Consider the following 20,227-nt stretch of genomic DNA (forward strand, 5'->3'; position numbering starts at 1 on the left):
TATAACAAACTACTGAGAAGCCTATGCTAGGCTAATAGTATAAGTGTTATGCTGAAGGAAATTTATTCTAAGAAACTATCATTTGTCACTAGAAGTTTGCTATAGTGAGAGCTGAATGAAATGAATTCTGTATTTTGAGTGTTAAAAAAATGCCTCTAGAATATTATGTAATTTAAATAACTTCCTATACTTGAGTTTTTTCCTTCTGGAAGTTTTCTTCTGCAGCACTGTGCATTTGTATTTCAAGAATTATAGTATAAACATTTACTCTAGAAAACAAAGAAACATTTTAAACCTTTCTTTTTATTAGTAAATATTATTTCTAGGTTCTCTTGGAGGTCTTAGCATTTTCTGTAATACATGAGCATCAGCAGGTTCTATCCTCTTGTAATACTGCTGTTTAGTTTCTACAATTTCAAATCCAAATTTTTTGTAAAATTTAATGGCACTTTCATTGTTCACTTGAACATGCCTAAAACAAAGAAACAAAACTTTTACAACTTGCAACAGAATCAATAATAATACATGAACTACAGTTACACTAAATATTCCTTATTTAAACAATAATAAATCAGAAAATATTCACAATTAAATTTTTTTCTGAACTGGTCCCACCTCTGAATGAAAACATAAACATGAAACTTCTGTAAAAAAAAAATATTTTTTATTATTGAATTTAATTAAATCACAGTTCCTGCTGGTTTGCTTTAGTGAGTTGAATGTGTAGCAGTCTGACCTTCCTTGAAAACTTACAGAATAGTATCTTGTCACTATTCTGCTACTATGAAACATACAAGAGGATTTGCATGTTCAAAATGGGAAAACACTAATATCGAAAAACAATACACACAAAATATGGACAGTTCTTTTATTATTAAAATGATTCAATTGCCATGGAGTCAAGACTGATCTTTTTTGTTCTTCTCAACACTACTTGTTTTTAAATACATGAATTGACTCATAGTGCTTGATTGCAGAAAAAAAATACTATTGTTATACCAAGATGCAAGTCTTGAATGCATTTCAGATTCTGCTATGCTTACAGTTTACAAGAATACAGCACCTTGATCATCTCTGGTTCATGTAGTCTATGTAGTTAGCAGATCAGTCCTATAGATGCAAATAATTCAGCTAAACAACAGATTTCTCAAGGTCAAATCTCATTTAAATAAGACTGAGATATCATGTTTATGATTAATGCACAGTACCGGTCCACTAGTCAGAAAAAAAATAAAAAATGAAATAAAAAATGCTTGTTTCAAAATGGAATACTACAAGTAGGCATAGTAAGACTAAAATACAAGAATGGAAAATTCACCATCAAAATGTTTGTAAAATTTTTGCTTATGTTACACATGCATTTTAAGTACAAAAAGGGAACAGCAATTAAACAATAACAGAAAATTCTAAGAAGCACCACCTTAGTAGCTAATGTAAGAAAAATATGAACAATATTTTGTTATCTAACTTAAACTTTGCAGGAGTGTACCTTTAGGTTGTGATGTTGCAAAGCCAGATGTGACATTGACAAATGGAAAAATAAAGGTTGAAGAAATGGAGGTGCTTAAAATATTGCAGAACTTCAATGAAAACATTGATTAGATGGCATATCGGCCTGTATATTATGAAAATGTGCAAGGGAATTATCAGCTCCTCTGATCAAGCTGTTTATAATTTAAGCCTCAGTACCGGAAGGTACCAGTAGAGCAGACAGAAGGCAAAACAGACCTACTGCATAAAGGATGCTCAAAGACAGAAGTAGCAAATTACAGGCCAATAAGCATCTCAGGAGTGGTGGTTAAGGTATTGGAGAAATCAGTGAAAAACAGAATTCGGGACTGGTTGGATAGGAAGATGATACTCTATAAGGAATTTTTTTTTTTTCCTTTTTGTGAAGGGTAGGTTTCGCCTTAGTAATTTGCTTACTTTTCATAATCAAGTAACAATGGAGTTGGATAAGGGAAATGGCTACTCGGTGATACTGTTAGACTTTGTGATGGGCATTTGACAGGATTACACAAAGAACACTGTTGCATAAATTGAAACAAATTGTGATCAGCACAAATCTGGTGATTTGGATTAGAGGGTGGCTGATGAACAGATATTAAAGAGTAGTTCAGGAAGGAGTTAAGTCCAGGAGAAGGCATGTGACCAGTGGTGTACCACAGGACTCAGTACTCTGTTGTTTAATTGGTACATCAATGATATATCCAAAAATAGAGATGTAGTAAGCAATGGCATCATAAATAAATTGAATTCAAGAATACTGTGCATTCTTTCATTCATAACTGAAAAGCATTATATATGAGTGAATATAGCATCGTATAAATTGGCACTGGTCATAATCAAGAAGCATTATTAGTAGATTATAAACCAAAGCATTGCAATGTGGAGTATTACTGTACATGTAGTAGATGTGTATGCATGTTTTGTAGCCATTTATCAATTTTCAATGATACATCCAAAATCAGAGATGTAGAAAGCAATGGCATCATAAATGAATTGAATTCAAGAATACTGTTCATCCATTGATTCATAACTGAAAAGCATCATATAAATTGGCACTAGTCATAATCAAGAAGCATTGTATGAGTAGATCATTATGCAGCAAAGCATTGCAATGTGGAGTATTACTGTACATGTAATAGATGCATATGCATGTTTTGTAGCCATTTTCACAGTCTAAAATGCTCAAGGACACAACTGCCAAACAGTGTGCTGTTATGTGTGTGTGTGGGGGGGGGGGGCACAAAAAACTTTTGTGCCCCCCCTTATGCTGCAATGCAATGAAAATATCCCACTTCACCAGCTAAAAAGAAGTTTAAGATTAAGACATCAGCATAAAAGCTTATGGTTTTTTGGGATTCCCATGGAGTACTGCTGGCCATTACTGTGAAATTTTATTGAAGTTTTGGGATGCAATTAGCCAAAAACATTCAGCCCTAATGACAAGAGAAGTACTGCTCTTGCACGACAATGCAAGACCTCATACACCCTGGCAAGAATTCAAAAACTTCAAGTGGGAACACCTTATAGTCCCGACTTCAACATAGTGACTCACCTATTTGCCACAAGGTGCGGTTTCAGCAAGCTAAACATTTTGTTGATGATCAGAAGACTGAAAATGAGGTGTGGAGTTGGCTAAGATAGACAAAACCATGCTGCTGGTTTTGAAGGACTGATAAAGTGATAAGAAAGTTTATAAACGTTGAAGGGAATTGTGTAGAGAAATCAATGTTTTTTTCAAAGTTTGTATTTCACTTGTTTTATTTTTCATAACCATTTGTAACTAACTTTCCCTTGTATATAAATATTTCACATCAGTGAATCTGAATGTTTACCCTTTGCTAGATAAATGACTTCTGAAATTTACATAGAAGCTGAAAAATATTCAAAATCTATCATCAATACTCAGAGCTAATACATAACATAGTTGCATTTTATGAATTTCCAAAACAGAGCAACAGCAAAGATGTGCAATTTAATGTTGCAGGACTAAAAACTGCCAGATAAAGGATGGTATTAGGACATGAGGAGGTTTAAAGAATACATTCAGTATTTTGTACTCAGCCTACAGAATTAGAAATAGTTCTAGTAACCTAACTTTTGCATTTGGTCTTTTAATTCATGTGACAAAGTCTTTGTATAGTCCTAGACTCAACTGCTCCACTAAGAGTTTCTAGTCTGAAATCTCCTGCAGTATTATGCTGCTCATCTTTAGAAACACTGGCTATATCAGGGACTTTCAAAAACAGGCTTCTCTTATAAATTTTGAACAAGCATCTATGAAGAATAATTCAAAATTTTCACAATTCCATTCAAAGGAGAGAGATGGTTATCTAAACCACATCATGCACAACACTAGAAACTTTCTTATAGGCAGCGATTTCCAAACTGCAATTTGAAAATTTCAAACTAATCGTAATTAATGTAATAATTAACTGACAATGCATTTCTAACTACATTGGTTCATCTGATGTAGTTAGAAGTGCCTTAGAAAAATTAAATATAGGTTCTGAACAATATTTGAGACCTAACAAATAACATTCTGTATTCCTAAATGTACATAACAAAAATGATGATGATGGCTTGTTATATGGTTATACTATTAAAATTTCTTGTAAATATCCATATTACATGGATATATGCAAAATGGATGAAACTATAAAAGAGATTAGCACTAGTCATTTGTATACTGAATAATAAGCACTGGAAAGAATAACAGTTCTGAGAGATAATATATAAAGAAAACTTCTGCATGTTACTTTGGCAAGCATTCCCAAACCCACAGGATCTGACATTCCTTGACAAAAATGGCTTCATCTTATCACCATACTCCTAGTATGATGATAAGATAGATGGCGATAAAAATCTATGCTTAGGGATGAGAGCAGCCACAAGCAACTCCATAAGTGTTTCCACTACAAGCATAGAATCTGCATACATTCTGTACAAGACCTGCAGCTCATAAGGCCTTGACTATATGACAATGAGAAATCTGTCATGTACATAAATAATTCAAGTCTTATGGATGTTTAGATGTGCAGGATACCAGAATATCTTTTTTACTTGAGTGGGTGATTTCAACCTGCACATTTTATATAAATCCTAACCCAATGCTTCACAAAATACAGTTCCTAAATTTGGGATGGTGCTCCTGGAGTTACACATATCCCCTTTACTTAGTCTGTTATTCAGAAAGTTGGTCTCTTTCTGATGTATGCTTTTTCTACAAACACCTGTACAGAGGGCACTATTTAACTGAACTGGTAATCATGAGCCTAAGCTTTCCTGAAAAGCTATGAAGACATGAACGTCCAGTTGCCTTTCATAAACAGTCCAACTTCACACCAACTGGGCCAGCATCTTTTCAGTGATACCATGCATAAACTAAAATAATCAAAGTTACAGTGAATAATAATTGAAATGTGGTGTAATCCTAAATATCACAACATTAAATCATTCTGAAAGAAGTCCAATTTTCAGTTAAAATATATTTTGCACTTTATAAGAATAAAAAGTGACAAAAACATATACTTACAAGAAAATACTGTCAAAGTTACCATCATTTTCAACATAATTTAAAACATGTTCAACCATCCTGGTACCTAATACAAGAAATGAAATGTCATTAGCAACAGAGTATTTATTTTTAAGAACAAAATATAAGTATGCAAAGTTGAAACAACTTGGTTAATAAGCATTATGAAAACTAACAACAATCTCAGATATAAAAGGTTAAAATGATAATGACTCTTCTCATCCATCCAGCTGGTGGATGGATAGATGGAGAAAAGGGAAACAGGGTGAAAAACTTGTCTGCAATTATTCTAGAGTGCAGATGGAAAAAGAATGAAAAAGAAAGAAAAATGATCTGAGTCTTCAAGTGAAAGAATCTTGGCTGGTAGTTTTAAATACAATATCCATGAAATTAATGCATCTCTGAGATAAGAAATGGAGTGATTTGAAGATCTCAAATGGTAGAATAGTATTTTAAGATTTATTTGTGTAAGTTAATGAGCATTATCTTTTGCTCCAGAGATTACGATACACCTGAACAAATGCATTTGGAAAAGATACCTGAAAAAGTTTTTCAAATTCTAGAGTACTCCACAGCACAAGCAGGCTGCTTACTTATTCCTTCTTATATACAATCTTATTGATTTATCTCAGTCATTATTGCAATATTCAGTTTTTTTCCCTATGCCTTTTCTACAGATAACCCAATGGTCACTGCTTAGCTAAACTGGTATCTATAATTCTGCCATTCTTCATTTTCAGCAAATTCGGTGCAAATGCCAACTGTTCCTCTTTATTCATCTTACACTGAACAAATACACTAGTAGTTATCAGATATTAAATTGCAGTACAAAGAGTAATTTTCTTTTAACTCTGGGCTCATCCTAGTACTAGTAGTAAATGAGAGATTTTTCAACCTTTAAAAGAGAGTGAGATTGGTAAAAATACTGTGCAGAAACTAGCAATTGAAATTCTAGAAGTTTCAACTACTTGTGCCGAACATTTACCAAACAACATCAAAAAGTGATATCTTCAGCAAAATGGTAAACAGGCACTTCAATCAACTGAAGAAGTGTATTCAAAAGTATAAAATAAATATCAAAAGTATAATTCCAGTGTGCCACTATATATGAAAATATTTGTACACCTGTTCAAATTTGATACATATCTTGGTGTTCACTTTTATTTGCCACTTGTTTACTTGATTTTGCTCACTTGAACCTCATGGAAGTTATTCATGTTTTTTTTATTAAATGGAAATTATTGTGTATTTTCAGTTTTGTTTAAGTGTGTGCATGTGTGGAGAGTTAATCTTAAAGCTGAAATTTCATCACTCTCAAAAAAAGGATTATACTTGATATTTGGAATCAAATATCATCCTCTGTTTGAATGCTTACCTTACTTTTGGTCATATGACTAATTTTGTTGTAATGAAAGTGTCCATCCAAGTTATCAGATATTATATTTTCCTTGTGATATATATATATATATATATATATATATATATTTTACTCCTAATCCCAAGTAAGCAAACAGTTAAGTTTGTGCCTGAACGTAGTTCAAGTCTAAAGATGGTGCAACACCAGGTGCAAACTTAACTGTTTGCTTACTTGGGATTAGGAGTAAAATAACCAAGTTTATAAAATTACTTGGTAACCCTAATATACATTACTCAAGTTAAAAAAAATTATTTACATATATATATATATATTTTTTTTTTTGGGAGGGGGAGGAAGAGGATGGTGATGTTTGGAATTAATATTCCAAGAATGATCAATCCAGGAATCCTCAAATGGCAGACTACCAAAGATTTTTACACAGTCAGTTATTAAAATAAAGATTATCCATCATTATACTTCTAAGCCTTTTTCAAATTAAGTTTCAAGACAAGACATGAAATGATAACTATTAGCATGTATTGCCTTCATACTATATAGGAGAACTGCTCCATAGTCTCAATGCTGCTCATAGGGAAAAGTGGATTCAAATAACTGAAAACATAGATTTCAAACACTGGTCGCTACTTAAAAAGCTTGGTTCAAGCCCCTCTGTACCAAAGAAATCTCCTCTTGTCGATCCGAATCAGATAGCTGCTGATATTGTTTCGCTTTCTAGAGCTCTGATAGATAAAGAACATACTAAAGAAGTAAAACACAAACCAAAGGCTATGAAGTCTGTAACTCAAAAGAATCAACAATTCTCTTTGCCTTTTTCCCTGTGAGGAAATATCCTCGGAGCTTCAAAATATCAAAACGGGGAAGGCTCCTGGAGTTGACAATATTCATAATGAATTCCTGATGCACTGTGGACCTTGTGCAAGATCGTGGCTGGCTAAGTTCTTTAACGATATACTTGACAGTGGCTGTGTTCCTAAAAAATTTAAAAGGACAAAAATCATTGCTGTGTTAAAACCAGGTAAGCCAGCAGACAGAACTAAAAGCTATCGCCCCATAGCCCTTTTAAGTGCAATCTACAAGCTGTTGGAGAGACTAATATTGAACAGGATCAGTGATAAAATTTTGGAACGTGTTCCAATAGAACAAGCAGGGTTCAGAAGAGATCGCAGCTGCACCGATCAAGTTCTCAGCTTAACAACTTACATTGAAGCAGGATTTCAAAGATGCCTGAAGACTACTGCAGTCTTTATCGACTTAACAGCGGCTTATGATACTGTTTGGAGGGAGGGACTCATAAATTTCTTAAGGTCATCCCATGTAAAATATTGGGTCATCTCCTAAACAACTTACTGTGTGATCGATATTTCAGGGTAGTCACTGGAGGAAGCATCAGTAAACAGAGCATGCTTAAGAATGGATTACCTCAGGGCTCAGTGCTCGCACCACTGCTTTTTAGCCTTGACATCGCAGATATTCCTGAAACAGCCAGCAGGAAGTTTGCTTATGCAGATAATCTAGCTTTGGCGATCAGCGACAAGTCTATCAAAAGAACTGAAGAAATATTGACAAATGATCTGTCAGCTTTATGGCAGTTCTATAAAAAATGGAGATTAACACCAAATTCTGGTAAAATCAAATGTTCTTGCTTTCACCTGAACAATAGTCTTGTAAATCAAAAACCAGAGATATATGCTGATGGAACATTAATTTCATTTAATCCGACAGCTAAATACCTGGGAATAACTCTGGATAGAGCTCTGACATTTAAACAGTATATGATTAATATCGCTGCTAAAGTTTAAAGTTCGCATCAGAAATAACATAGTTCAGAAGCTTTGTGGTACTCTATGGGGCTCAAGGGCCACAACGCTGTGGTGCACTGCAATGGGTCTAGTTTACAGTGCAGCAGAGTATGGTGCTCGCCTCCTGTCTGGCTCAATAGTTACCATGTCAATAAACTAGATACTCAACTTAACTCTACTCTGCATTTAATAACCAGTTGTATTAGGAGTACACCCTTACAATGGCTCCCCACTTTGAGCCATATTGCTCCTCCGGAACTGCGATGACAGGAAGTCTTGCTTTGTGAATATAAAAGAATTTTAAATAACCAAAATCTCCCAATACATGAATTTATTCCAGATGCTTTATCCAATAAACTAAAATCCAGAAGACCTGCCATAAAAACCGCCTGTAATCTTCTTAGCCAGAATGACAGTATGGTGAGTAGGCGGGATGTACTATGGTCCCAAGCAGTATCACCTGAAGTTCGCAATCACATAAACATCTTCCAAAAACCATCTGGATTTGACCTGCCCAGGAATATATGGACGACGGTTAACAGGATTCATACAGGCCATGGTGTATGTGGAGACTTACTTTCAAAGTGGGGTAAGATACCAAATCCCCACTGTCCATGTGGAGCCGAGACCCAAACCATTTATCATATAGTACAGGAATGCGAGCTGACAACATATCCAGGTGACTTTAAGGATATATTTGACCTATCCCCAGAGGCGATCAACAGGATCAAAATCCTAAATGTTAAAATATGACTAATCTTCTGTCTGATGCTTTCATAAATTTCATATTTGTATTTGCCTGAATGTACTTTTGTTTTTTTAAATCATATATGTGTATCTTATCTATATTCATGTGTATTATATCTTATTGTCTTTTAACCCTGTGTACAAGCCATACGATAAATAAATAAATACTACATAATACCAAGATATATCAAGGAAACCCATATATTGCCATCTCTTAGTGCTTTTCACTAGTTCACAGAAACATAAATGGATGGAACACATTAAAAGAATGAAAAGAGAAAGATAACCAAAACAAGTATTAAATTGCAAACCATTAGGAAATAAAACCAGGATGTCCTCTAAAGAGATTCAACAATGACTTCCTAGGCCATTTTAAGCCTAAATCCTTGAAAAGCATGATGTTGTTCACAGAAACATGGTACAGTCACTCCCTGACTCACACAAGTGTTGTGTTCCGTGGAATTTATGCAAGTTGAATTTCATATAAGTAGTTGGAATTTCCCCTAAATGCTTATTTAGCACTCGCAACTACTGGTTACGAGTTTGATTTTGAAGTAAATTTGATTGAAGCAAAAAAAGTTTGAACATGTAAATTTATTTATTCTTTTTTTTTTTTTTTTTTTTTTTATATCTCACACCTGGGAAAAATTAAACATGTACCATGAAATGTGCATTAAAAAGATTAAGACAAGTGTCAGAACAAACACCATCATCAAATTCCTGACATGTACCCTCAAGGGATGTAAAGGATATGATAGTCTTCTTTTCTCTCTTCCATCATCTATGTGGATGATGAGGCTGAATGAACTCTTTACACTTCTGTCTATCCCTGGAGAGTCCAAACAATTCTGTCCAGTTAGGTGTCACTTGTTACGATTAGGTGTTTGGTCCTCTTATTTGCCTATCCATCTAATTTTGGGCTGCCCTTTGGATCTTTTACCTTCCATCGTTGTATATAGGGCTTTCATTAATAACTTTTCTGTGTCCATGCCGTTCACATGGTCAAACCATCGCAGTCTTCTTTCTTGGATTTTGTCTATTATTATTATTTCTTGTTTTAGTTGTTTTCCTTATGTCTTCGTTTCTTAGTCTATCCAGAGATACTCCAAGTGATCTTATTAGCCAACCCATTTCAGTAGTTAATAAATTTTTTTCTCTTCAACTTTTTTGCAATTTCAGCATTCACTTCCATCGATAAGTATTGGGAGGACCATTGTCTTATAGATTCTTACTTTTGTTACTTGTTGGACATCACTTGACATTTTTTATTTAGTCATCCAAAAGTTTGGGACACTTCACTGATTGTTTACATCTTTTGTAATTTCACCATTTTACTCAATTACTACTCCGAGGTAGGTGAAGTTTTCTACCTGCTTTAGATTCTTACTATCAATTTCAATTTTCAGATTGGGGTTTCTTTTTCCTATTTGCACAAATTTTTCTTTTGTCTGTATTTAAGTTTAATCCAACTTTTATACATTCGTCCTTCATTTTATTAGAAATTCGTTGTAAACGTTCTTCTGTGCTTGCAAGTGATGCAATGTCATCAGCAAATTTTAAATTTGTTATATTTTCCCCATATATTTTGATTCCAGTCTTCTTTAAGGACTTACTGGTTGCTTTTTCAAGTATAAAAATGAACAGATCCAGTGACAGACTGCATCCTTGTCTTACTCCACTCTCTGTGTGGAACCAGCTGATTAAAGTGTCCTCCACTCGTACTGCACTATCAGATTTGTCATATAGATTCTGTATTATTCTTAGTTTTTTTGGAAATTCCAAATTCTTTCACGGTTTCCCATAGTTCTCTTCTACAGATTGAATCAAATGCCTGACTAAAAGTATGAAATTTACAACCAAAGTTGCTATATAAATTTCATATTTTTCTATTAGCTGCCTTAAGATGAATAATTGATCAACTGTGCTTCGTCCTGAAAACTGTTTGTTCTTCTCCTAATGCTAGTTCTATATATGGCTTAATTTGTTTTTGGAGTACTTTAGTAAAAACCTTACTTGGAATACTGAGGAAGCTAATGCCTCTATAATATCCTGAGAGCTGTTTTGTCTCCTTTTTTGTATATAGGAGTTATAACCAATCAATAGGTATTGTTTCATTTTTGTAGACCCTTTCAAATAATGTTTCAAAAGTTGTTCCTTTCCTGTTTTTAAGATTCTGCATATATTTGATCAATACCAGGTGCTATTATTTTATTTCTTTGGTAAAGATATTTGTTTCCTCTTTCATTTCAGAAGCTGGAATAATAATATCCTGAGAGCTGTTTTTATTATACAGGGTAGTGCAAAAGTAGCAAAGGAGTTGAAAAAAAAATCATAACTTTTTGGAATTCAATGTTGTTCTAATTTTCAGAGCTTGTGAAGTACATCTGGGAGATTCAGTATGGAACGTTACACCATTATGCAACGAGCCAAGATCATAGAGCTTTATTTTGAACATCATTGTTCAATAATCCAGACCCAACGAGCCTATCACTGTCATTTTAATGCGAAATGCACCCTCTAAATCAATGATCCGATGCCTGGTGGGACACCTTTCAGCAGCAAGGTGCAGTGCGAGATCTGCCAAGATCTGGAAGACCACATTTTGCCCGAAGTGACATGAATATTCAACGCATTCAGGAGATTGAAGAGAACTCCAGAACATCAACCCAAAGACGTGCTGCTGAGTTGGAAATACCTGAGGTCATTGCAAAGAATCTTAAGAAATGATTTACACGTTTCCATACAAGATGCATTTAGTGCAAGATCTGAACCCAAGAAATAACCAACAATGTCTGCTGTATGCTGTTCACTTACAAGAATTGGTCCGAGAACAAAATGATGTTATGGATCATCTGATAATGAGTGATGAAGCTCAATTTAACTTGAACGGTTTTGTAAACAAGTAGAACTGCAGAATATGGGGTACCGAGAATCCAAGGGTAGTCCACCAACGAGAATTACACCCACTTAAGTGTACGGTCTGGTGCTTGGTTGCATCATGACATGTTATTGGACCATTTTTCTTTGAAGCCAATAATGGCAATGCCGTAACTGTAATTCGTGAGCGATATCGCGATACGATCAACAATATTTTAAGACCAGCTCTTGCTGATACTCCAGAGATGTGGTTACAATAGGATGGGGCCACTGCACAAGATGCTTGAGCCACGATAGGGGTCTTAAGGGAGATTTTTGACGAATTTCTAATTTAAGAAATTCTGCATTCAATTGGCCCACTCGTTCGCCAGATTTAACAGCTCCTGGCTTTTTTCCTTTGGGGACATCTTAAGGAGAGGGTGTATGTGAATAAACCCAGAACCACAGCGAAGCTCAAGGAGAACATTAGAGCCAAAATATGGGAATTAACGCCAGATACTCTGACATGCGTAATGGAAAATGTTCTCAAAAGAGCCCAACTTTGTGAAGTCGAATACGGCAGTCACTTACAGGACATAGTCTTCTATACCTAGCTCATAAAATTCTCCATGGATTATATGTTACTGTTTTGAAGAGAAATAAATTCAAAACTTACAATTTAAAAAGTTATTATTATTGTAAACTCCTTCGCTACTTTTGCACCACCCTGTATAAGTCTCTAAAGTATTCTTCCCACTTGGCCATTCTTTTTGTTGTTTTTTTTCAATTAGTTGTCCCTCTTTGTTTTTGATCATTAACATTTTTGTTGTCCATGTCCTACAGATTTGATCTATTTGTTTATATAATCCATGGAGGTTATTTTCTTTTAATAGCTTTTCTGCCATTTTGCATTTTTCTTCTAACCAGTTATTTTTGTCTCTTAACTAGTTTTCTAATTTCTCTGGTTAATCTATCATATTAGATTGGTTAGTTAATCAATATCATATCATAATTAGTTAGTTAATCAAAGAACTAACCAATATCAACTTGGATATCCTGCTACTGAATGAAACAAAAAGAGTGAAAGAACTGACAGCAAGATGGTACAATGGCTCACAGATACTCCTCGGAGCATCCTCAAACAATGGCAAACAAGACGGAGTGGGCTTCATTGTTAAATCTAAGCTCACCAAGTCGATACTTTCTTGTAACATCATATCTGAAAGAATGGGTGTACTCGTAATTGGAATAGAGAACAATATAACAATAAAATTAATATCCTGCTATGCTCCAACATCTGTAGCTGATAATCAAAGAAATAGAAAATTGTACATGAATCTTGAACAGGCATTAAATTACAAGTCAACATATACATTCGTTGGTGGTGACTTTGGTGAGAACCGGTGTTCTCACCAAAGCAAAACCTCCAAAAACCAACTTATCCAAAGACGAATATGCAGCTCTACTAGAAATGAAGAAAAACAAAAAAAGAATCACCAAAGCGGATAAGGGAAACGCCATTGTGGTGCTCAATCAAAAGGACTACAAAGGTAAGCTTAATGCTTTAGTACTAGACCGTACTACCTACCTCCCTATTGAATATAATCCTACCAGCTCTCAGATTAGAACTCTCCACAGACTCTTAAGAAAGTCACTTCTTGGCCTGTGGAAGTCACTAACAAACTAAAACCTTATAACTCTAGACACCCCCGATTATATGGACTCCCAAAAATACATAAACAAAATGTGCCATTACGTCCCATAGTGGATGGGACTGATTCCCCTACATATAAATTAGCCAAACATTTAGCCAAAACGCTCGCACACTATACTGGCAACACATCATCACACACAAAAAACTCAGCCAACTTTAAAGTCAGTATAGAAAAACCTCTCACTCCAACACACTGATATAATGGTCAGTTTTGATGTCACCTCCCTATTTACTAATGTCCCTATTCACTCAAAGAAACCCTAGAGCTCATCCAAGCCAAGTTTCCTCCCGATATCTCAGTCCTATTTTAGTTCACAATGAACTCAGGCTATTTCGTTTGGCAAGGAAATTTCTACAAGCAGATAGAGGGGACATCCATGGGTTCACCACTTTCCCCACCCTTGGCCAATTTCTTTATGGAGACCTTTGAAGAGAAAGCCTTAAACTCCAACCCACAAAAACTCACTATTTGGCTTCGATACATGGATGATGTGTTCGCTATTTGGCCACATGGTTCAGATACACTCCACTCCTTCCTAACACACTTAAATAACCAACACCCCAGAGTCCAGTTCACCTTAGAAAAAGAGGAAAACAACACCCTCCGCTTCCTAGACACTTTAATCACTCACCAGCTTGATGGATCTTTGGTTTTCTCTGCTTACAGAAAACACACCCATACTGGCAAATACATTCACCAGGTACATTCACAAAGTACCTTAGGTGATAGAAATATGAGATCTGGTAATGTCGGAGTCTTGACAAGTAACAGACTGATTTGGAGGAAAATTGTAGATAGGAAGTTAGTAATGATGTAAATTTTTCATGTAGTACTATCATATCCTGTACACTCCTTGAGGGTACATGGCAGGAATTTGATGATGATGATGAGCAACTAAGGCTATGAGGAAAGTATATTATACCAATAAACTGCATGTGTTGATTTGCCAATTTACTTGTTTTGTAGAACGAAAAACCAAAATTTTTCATTTTGGTTTTTCATTCTACAAAATTTTGAATGCCAAAGAACATATCTTAAAACCCTTTAACCAGCACATTTCATCAAATTGTAATAATTCGTTCTTTTTCTTTTAGGTTATATAAGATATGTCAGAGGTTTTGAAGAAATTCAAAGACACAAAGGTGCGGGCCAACATCAAGTTCTTTATGCTGCAAGAAAAGTCTGCAACTGAGATTCACCAAACTTTGTGTGAGACTTTACAGGACTGTGCCCCAGCACATCCAATAGTTGCCAACAATCACACCTGAAAGCAGTGCATGCCATGATCCTTGACAATAGATGGATACCAGCCAAAAACATTGCAAAAGACTCTGGGGATATCCAGGGGATGAGTTGGGAGTCATTATCCACCAACATCTGAACATGCAGAAGCTCTCAGCAAAGTGGGTCCTCAAATGTTTGAATGCCAACCAAAAGAGAACATGTTCTGTCATGTCATTTCTGAATGCAAAAAGTTAACAGGGAAGGTTCTTGTTATTATATTTTGGGATATGGATGGTGTAATCCTTACCCAAGTACTTCAAAAAAGGTGAAACTGTTACAGCAGCAGTTTATTCAACAGCTCTGAAAGAATGAATGAATACTTTCCTGATCTGAGGTTCAGTGTTATTACTACTATTATACAGGCATCATCATGGAGTCTGGAGACTAATCATGGGAGACCTGCTAATCCTTATTAACACAATGTCTTACACAGCCCTCTCAAACTCATTCACTAGACAAAGTATTCACAACCACTGTTGACAACCCATTCTGCTCATTCACTACTTTCCAAGGGGGGGGGGGAATTTTTACACTGTTGCTAACCATACTTTTACACAACTCTCAAGGACAGTTTCCACCTGTCATGCACTGTAAAGTTGCTTCAGTACCTAACCTATAACTAGTATCATATTCCCTCTTCTTTCCCTATCAGCTAAACCTTTTAGCCAACAAACCAATCTACCCATCCTTATAGGAGTATTGTACATTAATCCAGATGGCTGCTTCTAAGACTTATCAAAAAAAAGGATAATAAATGTCTTAAATCTACTTGTCTGTATGTTCAAAACACTGATAAGGATCATGATCCTTTCAGCTATTCTGAAATCATCTCCACTTCTGCAATATGTTCCCTTGACATTAAAATCCTTACATGCCTTTAGTTGCAAATCTTTATATACTTAAATTTCTTGTATCCCATTTCCATTCATGTAATACATAGCTTGTACACCTCAGAATCAAAAAATTAGAATAATTAAAGAAAATAAAGTGTATTGAATGATTTGCAATTCCAATTTACTGCAAGGAAAATAATTATTACCAAATATAAATTAGTCATATAAATCTATGTACTTTGTACATTATATAACCATGTAAACACATAAAAATGTAATATAAATTATAAGAAAACTATAATTTGAAAACATTCACAAAATTAGAATAATTTTTGATGTGGTTCAAAATATTAGAATATTCCAAATTTTTCTGATTAGTTTTGAGGAGAGCATAGAAACAGCATATATTTCAGTTAATCATTTGCTACAAAGATCTAACAAGTGACATATCGGAAGGTAAGAAGTTTCTTAGGGGTGTCTCTACACAAAGAAGGCCAAACTCAACAGTTTATAGCTAAGGCATTGAAATGTTCTCAAGAAAGCATGAGAAGAGTATTGAGACAGTATTCTAATAACCAGTTTCCAAAATAATCACTGCAATAGTGGTCAAAAGGTAATAATTACATCAAGAGATCGAAAAATATCTTGAAGAAAAACTGCTTCCGAAGTGTAAGGTATTTTCACAGGAGATTGAAAGAACTAGGTGTGAATGTGTGTCTAAATCTACGACATCGAGACAACTCTTCACAAATTGGGTTTTAAATCACATGTGCCTAAGATGAAGTCCCTTATGGCTTCCAAGCAAAAGGCAGCCAGAGTGCAATGGTGTAAGCAAAGACAGTTGTGAGGTCAAGAGGACTAGAAAAAAGTTACTTTTTAGCGATGAAAGTATGTTTTGTGTGTCCCATGGTTATCAGGGGATATGTGGTTGATGTCTTAATAATTAAGCAAGAAGTATTTGATAAAGAATGCGTGAAACATTTGGTGAAATTTGCAACCACTGTCATGGTATGGGCTTGTATGACTGCAGAGGGTCCAGGTGGACTGTGTATTATGAACGAAAGAGTCAATTTTAAAGTGTACCAAGAAATTCCTGAGCACTTTATGTTACCAGCATCAGAAGATTTATGTGATGGTGATTTCCTTTTTCAGCAAGATTCAGCTTCTTGTCATACTTCCAAGACCACTACTAGATGGCTCAAAGAAAGGCAAATCAATGTAATTCCTTGGCCAGCAATCTCAACAGATTTAAATCTCATTGAGAATTTATGGTTAATTATGAAGAAACATCTTCAATAAGTTGCACCAAGAGACAAAAATGAACTTGTTTTTAGTCTGCAGACCATATGGGCTTTTTTTCGATAAAAAAAAAATTTCAACCGCTAGCAAATAATATGTCCAACCATTTAGAAATGGTCATAAAAGCTAATGGGGATACAACAAAGTACTAATTGTTTGCCAGCTTGGTTGGCAGAGTGGTTAGCGTATCCACTCTCCAGCCAAAAGGCTGCAGGTTCAAATCCCACTGTGGGCACGGATGTTTGCGATTGTCTGTGAAAATATTAGTGGTGCTGGTGGGCGGTAGATGGCATTGGTGTAGTTGCAGTTTATTGTAGTTGGTAGATTGAGTGGTGGAAACAAAGTGGTAGAATAGGTGCCCTCCCTCGATGAGTCTTTGGGCTCCCCTGGAGGTGTCACATAATAATAATATAATAACAATTATCATGTTGTTTCCCTTTGACTGTAATTTTTGTGCATTTATTTTTGTATTATTCTAATATTTTGAACGACATTAAAAATTTATTCTAATTTTGTGATGTTTTCAAATAGCAGTTTCTTATAATTTACATTACATTATGTGTTTACTTTTTATTATATAATATTATATAATTCTTTTCTATGCAATAAATTAGAATGGCAAATAATTCGACATATTTTCTTTGATTATTCTAATTTTTTGATTTGGAGGTGTAGTCTATCGTTAATTTAAAAATTAAAAGCAGTGGTATACAAATGCAGAGCCGTCATGTGACGCATACACTGGGCTCTGCCAGTTATCCCTTTTCTCTTTGATTTGCCTCCACTACATACTACTACTATAATGTCTATCCATCATATGTTCATCATAAGGTTTGGCTTATTGGACAAAAGTGAAGCATTCCAGTTCCTAACTGCAGGATTTTTAGAACGGTATGTTGGCTCTTGAATACTCCACTTTTGTTCAATGTAATTTGACAAAGTTCCCACATATGATTCATTTTAATATGATATGCAGTGGTGGAAGAAATATTTTCTTATAGATCAACAAGGAGTCGGTGTTTCATGTTCCCTTTTCCTAGCATAAAATATTTTTAGGAAGACCATATTTTCTTGACAACATGTCCTTTATTGCTCAGCTGAAAATCAGTTTCATCAGCATTATCCACCCATCCCAATAAAGTCATGCATTTTATTTTTGCTGTCTCAAGAAGAATGTATACCCCCCTCCTCCCCATTAGATCCCAGTTCTAAAATTTTTAAAAGTTATGTTTTTGATACATTCAATTTCAGAGATCTCTGGATAAGTATTTGGAAGGCATTAATTCACTATGGTCACTGGTGATAAGGTAATTTATTTTTTATTTTTGGACATGGTTAAGGTATAAGGTGACTAATGGGTTTTTACTGTTGAGAATCATGATCTGACATTGATACTAAATATTATTTGCTTCCTTGCATTTGATTAAATGCTAATGCTACAGGTAACAAAATTTAGTTATGACATAATTTTACTGTAAGATGGAAAATTAAACATGAAAATAGACAAACAAATAACCAGAATGTTAAGGTGAGAAGCGGGTGAAATTTATATAGTATAAAGGAAAAATTAGCCAGTATATCTCACCAGCACATACAGTATGCTCAAACCATTTGCCACGAACTGTATCAAAATGTTAAAGGGTTGAATTAACTGAATTACAAAGATAATTATAAAGAAGAGTTACCTTATTAGAAAGGAATTGGTTAAAAACAAAACAGTTCATTAACAGAAAAAAATTAATGGAGGTTTGAAACAAAAAGAGAACTGAATGAACAGATAGTGAAATTATTAAACATGAAGGTAATGAAAACAACTTAATCTTTATTGTTTAAGAATGTAAAATGTTTGAGAAAATTCCATACTTGGTTTCTAGATTATCTAACCCTTCAACCACTTTATATTTTATAAATGTCCTATTTAAGAGGAGATGAAGTTTCCCATTTTCTCTTTCCCACCCCTTTGTAATATAATACCAATACATTTTCGCTTTGCTGATATAGTTGACCCTCCTTATAATAAAGTCGTAGTAACAAAGAATAGTTTGTTAATAGCAGAAGGTTTATGATAATGAATTTCCTTTAGTGTAGCATTAAGGCTATGGATGGGATATCATGGTAGGTGACTTTTGCTGCAACTAACTTATGGGCAATGCAGGAAAACAGTCTGTTGTAGTGGATAGTACAGTATAGTATATAGCGAGCTTCCTTAACAACAGCACTGTACCACGTGAATTTGATAAGGACTTTTTGATAGTTGAGTAGATGACTAATCAGTTGGCAGTTAATTTTTCTACGTAAAGAATTACATCCATTCATATTCAAACATCACTGACGTCCCTTTAATATTAGCAAAGAAATATAATTTACAATCTCACAGCAGATAAAAATGACAGCATAAAGATTTAAAACTAAAACATGCATGTTTTAAAGAAAAGGAGAGAAGAAACTGAAAATATTTAATTAAAAAGTCCTCTTACCAATTCCTAGACGACGATAAGGAGCCAAGCAACCTAGTGTCATGATATACAGTCTCCGAGAGTTTTCTGAAGTATCAATACGACAACATACAGCTCCAACAACTATGTCATTGTAGTAGGCTACAAATTAAAAGTTCAGGAACATTTCTTTTTATTAATGCATGTAATGTAAACAAACAACAAACAAAAATTTTTTGGTAGAAAGTATTAAATGAAAAATACAAGCATTATTAAACAATATAAAAATTTTCTTCTCCCTCTCAATGCACATATACTGGTTGAAATATTTTGAGATGTCTATATTCCTGCACTGAGTCTCTGTAGCTCAGTCGGCATAGACCAAGTCCTGTACAGTGCTATTGGTCGGAAAGACCTGGGTTCAATTCCCATGTCTAAGACATGAGGACCTTTAATTGGTCTTTTTCGAATAAAGACGAGTTAGTCTGAGGTAGAGATTTTTTCCAACCAGAAACTCAGGTTTTTCACCCCCCAGAACAGGCAAACTGGCCTCATGAACACATGCATCTACAGACATAGGATACACCAGAAGGCATAGGGCTAACCACCTTATCCTCAAAGCGGTAGCAGTTTCAAATCATAATAGGCCATGCCTAATACAAACTTAACAGACCACAAGGCCTAATATACATGAAAGGAGGACATTCCTATATAGAATGTGCATGTAAAAAAGTAAAGATTAATGTAAAGTTCACAAGGAGAAAAGCTAGCTTTTCTCCTTGTGAAACTTACATTAATCTTTAAACCAATTAAATGTCGTCAAATGATATCATATCGACT

The 20,227-nt window shown here is 34.7% G+C and overlaps 1 protein-coding gene across 1 annotated transcript in view; it reads right to left on the bottom strand.

Annotated features, from left to right (window-relative positions):
- Positions 1-281: 281 nt before the first annotated feature.
- The window catches only part of san (Probable N-acetyltransferase san), a 43,882-nt gene continuing 23,936 nt past the window's right edge, over positions 282-20,227 (bottom strand). The window contains exons 3-5 of the mRNA XM_090412952.1: positions 19,430-19,549; positions 5,042-5,108; positions 282-472 (exon numbers count right to left, since the gene is read on the bottom strand). Coding sequence (XP_090269078.1) covers positions 307-472; positions 5,042-5,108; positions 19,430-19,549 — 353 coding nt within the window. The 3' untranslated portion in view covers positions 282-306. The remainder of the gene's footprint in view (positions 473-5,041; positions 5,109-19,429; positions 19,550-20,227) is intronic.

Source organism: Typopeltis vanoorti, chromosome 23 (genome assembly GCF_054136105.1).
Source record: "Typopeltis vanoorti isolate ZY-2024b chromosome 23, IOZ_Tvanoo_1.0, whole genome shotgun sequence".
NCBI lineage: Eukaryota > Metazoa > Arthropoda > Arachnida > Uropygi > Thelyphonidae > Typopeltis > Typopeltis vanoorti.